This window comes from Opisthocomus hoazin, chromosome Z (genome assembly GCF_030867145.1).
Source record: "Opisthocomus hoazin isolate bOpiHoa1 chromosome Z, bOpiHoa1.hap1, whole genome shotgun sequence".
NCBI classification, from domain to species: Eukaryota; Metazoa; Chordata; class Aves; order Opisthocomiformes; family Opisthocomidae; genus Opisthocomus; species Opisthocomus hoazin.
The window spans coordinates 19578258-19590271 of NC_134454.1; the positions used below are offsets into that span (position 1 = coordinate 19578258).

At 39.9% G+C, this 12014-nt stretch overlaps 1 protein-coding gene across 7 annotated transcripts in view; it reads right to left on the minus strand.

Annotated features, from left to right (window-relative positions):
- BRD10 (bromodomain containing 10) overlaps positions 1–12014 on the minus strand; it is a 62362-nt gene that overhangs the window by 7499 nt on the left and 42849 nt on the right. For 4 of the 7 annotated variants that reach the window (XM_075411521.1, XM_075411522.1, XM_075411520.1 and 1 more), the window contains 3 exons: positions 10704–10836; positions 6175–6290; positions 1705–1892 (listed from right to left, as the gene is read on the minus strand). In XM_075411521.1, coding sequence (XP_075267636.1) covers positions 1705–1892; positions 6175–6290; positions 10704–10836 — 437 coding nt within the window. The remainder of the gene's footprint in view (positions 1–1704; positions 1893–6174; positions 6291–10703; positions 10837–12014) is intronic. The other 3 variants (XM_009936043.2, XM_075411524.1, XM_075411523.1) reach the window with 2 other exon arrangements.

A 12014-nucleotide genomic window follows, 5' to 3' on the forward strand; every position in this document is an offset into this window, starting at 1 on the left:
AACCTGGACTTTGCAACTGATATGACTGTAAAGCAGGGAAAATCCTGGACACTGAGCTGTGAGGGATGTGGGAATCAACAGAGCTGTACAAACAACGCAGGGATGTAGAGAGGAAGGGCGAGCTGCAAGGACAGACGAGGAGGTCACAGCCTCTGTGACTGGTGCCAGCGACTGGGGGGGTGAGTGTCTGTACCTTCCCCAAATCCAGTGTGTGTGTGGGCAGTGTGTATGTATTCAGTGGCAAACTTCAAGCCAAACTAGCTGGTGAGCAAGGGGGCCTGGGGTCTGGGCTGGTGTATCAGGTGGACTTGTAAGCGTAGGGTGCCTGTGGGACAACGGTGTGAGGGCTATGTTTCATACCGGGCATTGAGCTGGACCAGCCAGCAAGCAGACCATGTATGAAGTGGGTAAGAGGGCCCAAGATGCAGGCAGGGGTGCTGAGTGGACAGAGGGGTCATGCATTGAGGTTTTGGCAAGGTTCTGGCAAGGTTTTGGCAGTGTGGGGCTGCAGAGAGGCCTCTGTGAGGAGAGGCCAGGAGCTGCCCTGTGCCAGACACGGCTGGCTCCAAAAGAGATCCACTGCAGGACATAGCTGAACTCATCAGCCAAGCTGGTGATGCCTCATGGAAAACGCTGTGCAGAAGAGTCCAACAGTGGGGAGTGAGGAAAAAATGTAGGGGAAACAACCCTGTAAACACTAAGGTCAGTGAAGAAGGAGGGGAAAAAGGTGGTCCAGGCACTGCAGTGGAATGCTCTGCAACTTGTGTAGACCATGGTGAAGCAGGCTGACCTCTTCCCATGGAGGACCATGCTGGAGGAGGTTATCTATGCTGCAGCCTGTTGAGGACCCCATTCCACAGCAGATGAATATGCCCTCAAGGAAGCTGCAGCCTGTGGAGAGCCCACACTGGAGGATGCTCCTGACAGGAACTGTGGTTATAGCAGACCCACTTGGGCAGTCTTATGGTGAAGGACTCTAGCCTTGGAGATGACCCATGGTGAAGCAGTTCGTGGAGGACTGTATCCCATGGAGGGACCCATACTGGAGCACGGCAAAAGTGTGAGGAAGGAGCAGCAGAGACTAAGTGTAATGAACTGACTGCAACCCCCAATCCCCATTCTTCTCTGTGCCACTTGACAGGGAAGGAGGCAGAAGAATTCAGAATGAAGTTGAGCCTGGGAAGAAGGTAGAGATGGGGCCTCGGGAGATGTTTAAGTTTTCGTCTTTGTTTCTCACCATCCTACTCTATTTATAATTGGCAATAAATCAAACTTATTTTCCCCAAATGAGTCTCTTTTGCCTGGGACAGTAACTGGTGATTGATCTCCCTGTCTGTATATCTTGACTCATGAGCTTTCCCCTCTTATTTTCACTCCCTGTCCTGTTAAGGAAAGGGATTGAGAGCAGCTGGGTGGGTGTCTGAGAGCCAGCCAAGGTCAACCCACCATAAACATAAATTCCAAGCAGGCCTACTATGTAATCACAGAAATAGTTAAGCACAAAAATGGCAAAAACTTGCACTAATCGGAATTTTCATCTTGGTCATGCCTGCCCTCTTCTAGTCTACATCTGTCAGACATGCATCACAAGCTATTTCAATATTACCACAGTAGTAGTTAAGGTGAAAAGCAGGACACAAGCTCACATGGAAAAATTAAGCTCCTGAATTAAGTTCAAACTATCAAATTCCAGTAAATGCTTACCATTGTCTGGGTGATCTTTTCTGGGAACGTCCACATGTTCTGCAGACTCTGAAGATTTACCATGTACTACTGCAAAAGAATCTTTGCCAGAATCAACTTCACTTTCATCATTACTCCACAATTCTCTGGTAAATTTATCATGGTCTGGATGTCTTTTAAAGTCATCATAGTCCTTCTTCAATCTAGACCTTGAAAACAACAAAACTAACTTTAGTAAAGAACCACACTGTTTTTAACATTTTTAAATTTGTATTTGCTGTCAAACAAAAAGTTTGTGTAGAATTGCATGTGCTCTTCAAAAAATTTCAGGGTAGCTCTGTCTGCAAGTCTCTAAAACCCAGAAAATGTGAAGTGACAGTAATGTCCTTGCCCTCACCAAAACTGAATTCTATGTCATTAAGTCTCTAACAACAGGCAAAAAGACTGAGTCAAATATGACCTTCACTGTTTTACTGCATACATCTTCTGTTTCTTCCTTCATCTTGCATTGTGACAAATGTAACTGTATGGACTTGAGTATTAACTGCAACAAGTCTACTCTTTTCCTTGAAGGCAACCCCAAGTAGACAAGTAAGGGAATTTTGTTTTTCTTAAATGCATCATGTTTTTGGCCCAGCCATGGGACCGTAATATCACTTTCTCCTTTAAGAAAACTTTGTCTCTTGGTCATTGTAACAGCTGCCCACTGTCATTTCCATAGTTTCACACTCCACTGAAGAATGTGCAAATGATGGAAATACGTAGCCGCTTCACTCCTTTCAACACCGTTCAGAAAAATATCCATGTACCTTGATACTCCTAAACTGCTACATATTTCCACTGTGCCTTCCTCTAAACTATTGTTTAGATGAGATCTAGGGGTTAGTTTAGTGCACAAATACAGTGAACTACAGGATTCAGCTGGCAGTATCCAAAAAAATATCCAGGATTATTATTTAGCAAACAAAGAAATTGATTATCACAATTAGCATCTTGTGTGGAATAGAATCTAGACTCTAGTCTGGATCTAACCCTTACGACATTAAGAATAAGATCTTAAATTTACCCATTATTATGTGTTAAAATAACAGCTGTTTGCATTGAGTGCAGCAAGGGCCAGCTGTGTCTTAAGGGATGGAGAGGGAGGAGCCAAGCATGATGTCACAGCTGGCAAGGTATCACAGAATCACAGAATGGTGGGGGTTGGAAGGGACCTCTGTGGGTCATCTAGTCCAAACCCCCTGCCAAAGCAGGGTCACCTACAGAAGGCTGCACAGGACCTTGTCCAGGCAGGTCTTGAACATCTCCAGAGAAGGAGACTCCACAACCTCCCTGAGCAGCCTGTTCCAGTGCTCCGTCACCCTCAGAGGGAAGAAGTTCTTCCTCATGTTCAGATGGAACTTCCTACGTTTCAGTTTGTGCCCTTTGCCCCTTGTCCTGTCGCTGGGCACCACTGAAAAGAGTTTGGCCCCATCCTCCTGACACCCACCCTTCAGATATTTATAAGCATTTATCAGGTCCCCTCTCAGCCTTCTCTTCTTCAGGTTAAACAAACCCATCTCCCTCAGCCTTTCCTCATAGGAGAGATGCTCCAGTGCCCTCATCATCCTCATAGCCCTCTGCTGGACTCTCACCAGCCAGGACACCATCCCACTGCCCCTGAATGGGGGAGCAGGGCAGGCCTAGGGGTGGTAACTGGGTTCAACCAAGAGCCCAGATCAACAGACAAGTTTCTGGTGCTGAGGCAGGTCTGAGGTCAAGCTGGGAAGTTAGTTCACAGGTTCAGATCAGGATCAGGTCCAGTGATGGCTGCCAGGGTCAGGACCCAGTTGAGTGATTTTGGGCAGGTCCACAGTGATCACACAGGTGCAAGGTCAGTCTGAGGGTCAGTCCAGATCAGCAGGACCCATGGACAGGCAGGGTAACTGCTGGAGTTGAGCTGGAAACTGGCATTCCTATGGCAGAGATTGAAGATTGCAGAATGACCTGAAACAGGGATCCTGGGCCCATGGGCAGGTGATGTTGACAGAGGCCCAGGTGCGGCTCATCAGGGTCAGTAAGACCTGATAGCTTACTCACAGCTTTGACACTCTCACTGACCAAAGACAACCCTGAAGTCTGTATGAAGATGTAGTATGAACGATACTTCGACTCTGCCATTATGATTTTGAGCTTGAAGTCTAGATGCGGAAGAACTATAGAAAGACACTACGGAATCACAGGAGAACAGCAGGGAACCACTACTGTACTAAAGCTTCTGGACGGGAATTTGCTTTTTTTCTTTTGAGAAAATTCTGCTGTGGCGCTAGTCAACAAATGTGATCAGTGGGCACAACTAACCTTTCCTTTTAAACCTTGCTGCTATTTAAACACCATTCAACATCATACTCTGTCATGATTTTGAAAAGACCAGAGGACCTTTCAGAAGGGGGGAAAAAAGGATTTTCATAAAGAGTGCTGCTACTAATTAAAGACAACAAAAAAAGAAGGAAGAAAAACTTCAGACTCTGATTCCATACTGAGGTCTTGCACAGAAGGAAAGAGCTCTGCCCAGCCCTTGACAACCTAGAAGGCCAACACTGTCATTCAATTAGTAGCTGTTGGTAGCTGACTGAGACACCCTACCGACACTGCAACTGCAGCTAGACTTGTAGTGATGCTGCTGTTTACACCAGCATAAGCAATCTTTACTGAATTGCTTTTTCCCTTTCACATGACACCTTTCCTCACCACTGTCATTAGTGCTACCCAGCTGCCTAGCAGATGCATAACGAAGCAGATCAAGACATTGATCTGCCCTCGCTCCACCCATCTCTATTTCCTCCCCACAATTTGTAAAGGTTGTTTTTCAGCTGGAGCTGTTCCCTTGTATACCATGCGTTTGTCCAAACAATTGTCATGGAAATACCTAGGCTAGCATTGCTGAATAAACTAGGGTTACAGCCTAAAACATACATCAGAAAATCAGAAATTATCCTCCACTCTAAGTGCATGCTTCTCTAGCTGCCAGCACACATAACAAGACCCCAGCCACCCAGTTGCAGACCAAAATTTACTCATGTTAGGCACACCTCATATATAATACTTGTACACACTTCACATGACAGTTCTACTTCTGTATTCTATAACCACGTTTAACAAACAAGAACTAACACTAGGCACCAAACCATTACACAGCAGAGTTTACATAAATGATAAGACTGGAAACCCCACATCCTGGAAACTGAAATCCTTTCTAATAGTATTATCTGTCACATTTCCAAAAGGAGTCTGAATTGCTACAGACACGAAGAAATTAATACCTAAGGAAAATGAACATGAACTTGAATAGAAAGGAATAGCAAAAAGCAAAACTTGTACTTTGGTCCATTATTTAAATCAAAATGTTCAACAGCACCTAAATTTCCAAATAAGGATTTTAATTCATGCATGGTGTCCATAAAATGAGCTACTAAGGAACCAACTCTTTGCATTCTGTTTACTGTCTTTGGAGCTATGGCATTGTTTTTTTTTAAACATAATACTTTTTACACTTCTCAGAATTAGTTCTGCACCACTTAACTATGCAAGTTGCTTCCTTCACACTCAACATGTGAGTCCCCATCCCTGGAGGTGTTTAAAAAAATGTGCAGATGTGGCACTTCAGGATATGGTTTAATCGGAATGGTGGTGTTGGGTGGATGGTTGGACTTGATGATCTTAGAGGTCTTTTCCAATCTATGGTTCTACAATTCTATGAACATTTAAGCAACTGCCTAACTTCACCTATCATCAGAGTTCCAGCTCCTAATCATCACTTGCTTTTTAAATGTCTATGTGGCAAAACTCAGGTGTGATTATAGCAACAGCCATATGGCTAACAGACAACAACGGCACCAAGCCTCAAGACACAATGATGATGAGTCAATACTCAGTCTCTCCAGGATTTATAACCTGGGTAGCATCTTCACAGCCATTAATACTTGCCCATACTAGATTAAAATCAGTCACCGCTGATCAACACACCTCATTGCAGATGCATTTCAAATTTACAGCGTTACAAAGACCTCAAAACAACATTTTAAGAATTGCTTTGTGCTGAATTCATAAACAACCAATTTAGGCAGCTTTAGACAGTAAGTAGTCTGAAAAAGTATTCTAAGAAAAGCCCTGGTGTAGTTTTCTAGATACAGGTTTTCAGCATCTCTTAACCAAACAAACAGCCAAACAAATCCTAGCTGCACGGTGATACAACTATTGATAGGCACGCTTAAGGATTCTAGAGCATTTTAGAGGAAAACAATATTAGGGGTTTAAACTCAACTTTATTTAGAGACAGTAAGTCTGGAACGCAAAATAATTCTTCCAACTAAAGCACTGCCAGTGCCTCACTCCTCAAAGTATTTTCAGTTCATTTATTTGAGAAGCCAACTTATTGATTAGTTTTTAAAAGATGAACTTTGTTCTGTTTTCTACCCCATGCACTATTGTTAAAAAAGAGCAGCCAATTACCTGTTTCTTTGAAATGCTTTCATTAGCTTTGGTTCCCATGGTAACAGTTCATTAAGCAGTCGTATCAACGTACCATGCAATTCCTTTACTGCTTGCTTCCGGTGGTACCATCTTCCCTGCAAACATAAATACTATTTATTTATCATTGCATTAGACCTGAATCTTGTTATATTGTATTAGTACTATCCTTGTACACTAATACAGCATATGAGGAAAATAACTGGAAGAAAATATTAGTTAAGTTTCACAGTTACACCTACCCTTAACCTATGTAAGACTTCTAGTTACTTCTAGATACTTCTAGTTTTGTTGTGTGGGGTTTTTTGTTGGGTTTTTTTTGTGTTGGGTTTTTTTGTGTGTGCGTGTGTGTGGTTTTGTTGTTGTTTTTTTTTACACACTACAAAGAGATAAGGTCCTAGTTAAAAAAGCAATACTGCAAGGATGTTCACTTTTTACAGGTCAAACTTAAAACTGAAGCAGAATCCTAAGAACACAGCATGTGCTTAAAATTACTTAAATGAGTAACTAACATAGGTAGTAATCCATTCAAGTCATGGACACCAACCATGTATGCACACTTTATAGTTAGAGATAAAATTTCTATAGAAAATCTTACCAGAATTTGATTTAACATAAGTACTATGATTTAGATTATTTGCAAAAGCAATTTACTACAATTTTCAGGGATAAAACACAAATAGTTTTTGCATTAAATTTTTTGTATTTTATTCACAGTTCTAGAGAAAGGTTTTTTTTAAAAGGCAAGTTTTGCAAATTAGTGATTTATGAAGTAACAGACTATGCAGCAGAGACCAGTTTTCCAACATAAAGGCTTTAAGCCCTTAACTCAAGTGTGTCATTAAAAATGGCTTTCTTTTCCAAACTGATCATCTTATGATCTTCCATGAAGAATGTTTTAATAACTCCAGAAAGGCAGAATGAGGATAAAAGACATTGGCAAATGACAATTAGTGTATATGTATGTATATACAGCACAACCATGGTGGCCATAATGCTGCAGAACACATCTCTCAATGCTCTTAGATACCCCTTGCAAGTATTCCTTCCAAAAACTTTATTCTCTAGTTTATTACATAAAAGACTGAACAATGCATATATATATAATAGCTACAAGAAGCGAAGTGGTATAGTCTAGTACTTCTACCACTCTGCTAATTCTACGCATTTTACGTAACAGAGGATTTTATCTCTTGACTTGTCAGAGAGGATTTAAGACAGTAAAGAGACTATGGTTCCGCAAGAAAAAGAAGCAAGATTTGGGAACTTCATTTATTTCATATACATATTTAGCTTTTGATAGAGTTCATATCCTCCACAGCTTCCTGTGGCCCAGCACACCAAGAAATGTAGGGCAGGAAAAGCTGCATAAACCTTGATGTGGCTGCCTTTCAGCAGTCTACAATAATGTATTTTCTACAGACTTTGGAATAATTTCTTTCTACACATTTCAGCAGAACTCTCCAATATACACCAAGATCAGCCCAGCTGAATCCTTGTTTGAAGACCAGATAAGTATTTTTTTATGGATAATCATTTACACGTTACATAACAAAATGAATAGCCACTCCATCATTCTTCAATTAAAATTACAATAGCAAAGATTTCAAGAAGGAAATTACACCACATATTACCATAAAATGGTTAGTATTGAGCACACAGACAAACCAGCAAACTGTACCCTAATTTCCTTCATTTCTGGCCAGTCATATTTGCACACATAATGTACTGCAGCATAAAACCTGCCACTGAGCAGGGCAACAGAAAACAGCCCTCGTGTATACTGTAGCCTACCAAAGCGTTTGGTATCACCTCCCAATGTTAGCAGTCAACAGAATTAACTGCTAATATGTTAAAGAATATCATGTGCACAGATCTATCTTTCTTGTAAGATACACAAAACATTTCACAGTCATTTTTAAGAGGATGACTTTATATACTACGCAATATTAGTGGACTGTTTCAAAACAAAAATCAAAACGGCAAAAATAAACAATGCCACTACTATCACAATATAGAATATGCTGTACATGCATTTGATATAGCAAAGAATGGGATATGAGGAAACATAGTACTAAAAAGATATAAAAATTATTACAGACTAAAAAACAACATGAAATTATTGATTTCTGAGACTCATTTATCTTTAAATAAGGCTAAGATCTTGGCTTAAGTAGAAAAAAGAGTATTTATGAGCCAGAGAAGTATCAGCTGACCACTGAGTAAACTTTGAAGTGATAACTGTATCATGCATTGAATAGCCAGACACAAGTAGAAGGCTCAGTCAAGAGCAGACCTCAAGATTCTACTGCCTTTATTAACACTTCAAAGAAGGACAAATACAAGTTACTCTTCTCCTTGCTTATAAAAATAAACAAAAAGAATAACCAATCCCCTGTCCCCGAAATTCTAAGAGCTAGTTTTAACAAAGATAGTGTCCACTGGATATAACCTCTGGAAAACTCCACATTTGCTTCCAAACAATTTTAATGCAAGTATTATAGCAACATAATTTAAAAAAAAGAGAAAATTAAATATTTCCCTGTACCCCAGTTGCTCATTTTTCTTCCTGAGGTTTTAGGAGCTGACAATAAACCTGTTAGTGGAAACACATACAAATTTAAGCCATGAGAAGAGTTTTCTTTCCTCAGAAATAGTCAGGACACAGAACAAATACGGGCCAAAACAGACCGAAACAAAGTAAAAGATCCTTAACTTTTAAATTATTGCGGTTCAGTTGGTTTTCTGTGCAAACACATAAGATTTCTGCAAAGCACAAATGATCTGCTATAATTCCTTACATATCAAAATAGTTAAAAGGGACATTAAAAAATGTCTATAACCTTAAGACACATCACTACAAAAATCTTACCTTTCCTATGCAATTTCATTCTCTAACACAGTCTTGTGTTTTTTCCAGTGGAAAAAAAAAATCAGGAATTGATAAAGCCGTGACTTAACTCCCTACTTCAGCATTACATAGCTGCCTACAAATTTCTACAGATAATAATCTTGTCTTTACAAATGTCTGTGTTGCAAACTCTTCTCAGTAATACCAAATGATATAATGCAGGAGAACAGCTAGAAACTGAAGCTTAGGAGGTTCAGGCTGGACCTTAGAAGATATATTTTAATCAGAAACATAGAGCACTAAAACAGGTTGTGCAGAGAAGCTGCTTAATCTCCATTCTTTCTCTCTTGCTTTCAGAACTTGGCTAGTCAGGTCATGGATGGCTTAATGCAGCACTGACAATAGTCCTGCTTCAAGGTGGGGAGACCTTCAAATGCCCCTTTCAACCACTGCCTGTAGGGTTCCTTATGATGAAAGACAAAAGCCTCTGACTACAACCTGATGTGTTATGGGATTAACAAATAAATGGAATGCAACATCTAATCGCACAGAAGGAACGGACCACAGCAGACTAGCCATGACTATTCCACTCAAAGTAATCAAAATACAGATGTTCAGGAAATTCTACAAGGAGTGGTTTAGCGGAACAGCAGGGTTAGTACAAAGGGATAGCTATTACAGCCCAATAGTTCAGTCCTCTCATCAACAAGAGGTCTGTAGAAATGGAGATGTGGATGCACAGCCTTCTGGTGTTTATGAAATCCAGCAAGATTTTATTAGTGGACATGAACTAAAATTATCAAAGTACATCAGCCCAAGACAGTACTTTAGAGATAAAAACATTCTTTCTCTAGAACTGAAGAACTTGCTCTTAACAGATGTATGAAGAAACTGTTCCCCTTCAATTACTTCCCCTAATTCTAAGTTTGACAAGAGCCTGCATTTCTGATTATTTAAATAGAAATCTCTAGTCGCTAACGTGGGTGTGTACTGAGTGATGCTCTCATGTGGTCTGTAATTCACATTCCCAGCACTGCTACTTCTATACCTCGGACCTGACTTCCAGTTACCATTCTGTTCCACGTAGTGACAAACCAAATACTGTTTTCTTCTGGAAATGCAATGTAAGGTATCAACAACAGAACAAAAGAGAAAAAAAGCCTAGACAGAGGACAAGTATAAAATGTTACTTTCAGCTGTGTTAAGTTATAACTAAATTTAAAAAATGCAAACACAATAAAAACGCACTTTAGAAATGCGCTGAATGTTTCCATATAAACACAGAGAGACATTCAACACATTTGCAACTGAAAACTTACCTTTTAAAATAAGGTTTCTGACATCCAGAGCAGCCAGGAAATGCTGACTCCACTCTCCGTGATGCCCCAACATACACTATTCTGGCATACTCATCATGGAACCCCAAAGCAGACTGGAGCCAGGATATAGATATATGGGGTAAGGACTGAACTTTCTAGGGGAGTTTTTGTTTTGTTTTTAAATAAACACACACACACACAACCACAATATTATGCAGTTTTATAAGATTTTCTTTAATCTTTACTTTATATCCCAGGGACATAAAATAAAGGACATTAGAAATCTTATAAAACCATGCAATATTGTTGAAAAGGGGTGGTGGTGGAGGGAGAAAACTTACCTTACCCTTAATAGGCCTGCTCCATTCTGCAGCGGGGTTCTGTGGTATGTGTGACATCACCAGTCTAGCGTTTTCTAGTGATGTCACACAGAGAGGGAGTTGGTGATCTGCAGCTGCTTTGGACATCAGATACCTAAAGAAAAGAGATTGATGACTTTTTCAATTCAGATATGGATTGATATTGAATGTTCATATTACTAATTTATGGGCCAAATACTAGAATTTCAGATACTTACTTCAATGGCAGTTTAGACTGAGTAAGAATGCATGATGAGATTACGTATTCATTCTATACAAACTCATCTATAATTGAAAGTGTTTTCACTTTGAAAATGCTTAAGAGTTATCTTCTACAGTGAAAGTTCCTAAAAGTCTGTACCTTGTATTTTACCTTCAGCAACGTCATTCTGAGTATTATAAATATCTATCAACCGTTAACCTCTGACGTTATTTGAAGCCTACGACTGAACATAGTCTGGAAGAATAACTTGTAGTCAATTATAAAACAAATTCACTCATGACATCTCTTAATCAATGTTATCTTTGAACATTTACCAGGAACTAATGAGAAGTTATCTTCTCAGCCTTTAAACTTTTTTTAAAAAAAACTTCAGTTTGCACTTCCATGACCTAGATATCTGATCACACCAAGCTATATCCTACACTGTTACCCCATACTCTCTTATTAAACATTGCAAAGTAAAAAAAAGTGCTAAATTTCTTGCTACCGAGAGTATCTTTATCTCATAATTTAGTTCATCACTATGAAATGACTTTTCATTCACTTAGCCACATGTTCTGATTTTCTTTAGGCACAATTACTACACAATCATAATTGCATTGATTAATCTACAATATGTATTTTAAAGACAGAAAACACAAAAGCACAGGAGAAAGTTTATTATCAGCATGATCTTACTATCTTTTTGAATCTAACTCAGAACAGCAAAACTATCCAGCACAGAACTGGATAATTTCACTCTTTGTTAGAAGAACTTTCATATCTTAAACTAACTTACACTTCTGTAACTCATGAAGAAAGTGCATGTATGCAGTATCTTTAACTACATCAAGAAATCAATACAGTGTGAAAAGCTGTTCCTGAAGAATAGTCACAAGCAGGTTGAAAGCCTATGGGTAAGAATCAGACAGAGACAACAAAAGGAACCTTGGTCATGGGTGTCTACTACAGGCCGCCTGATTCAGGGAAGCCTACTGACGAAACCTTCTTCTTCCAGCTCCAGGAGGCTTCAGGCTTGCAGTCCCTCATTCTACTGGGGGACTTCAACCACCCCAACATCTGCTGGAAAA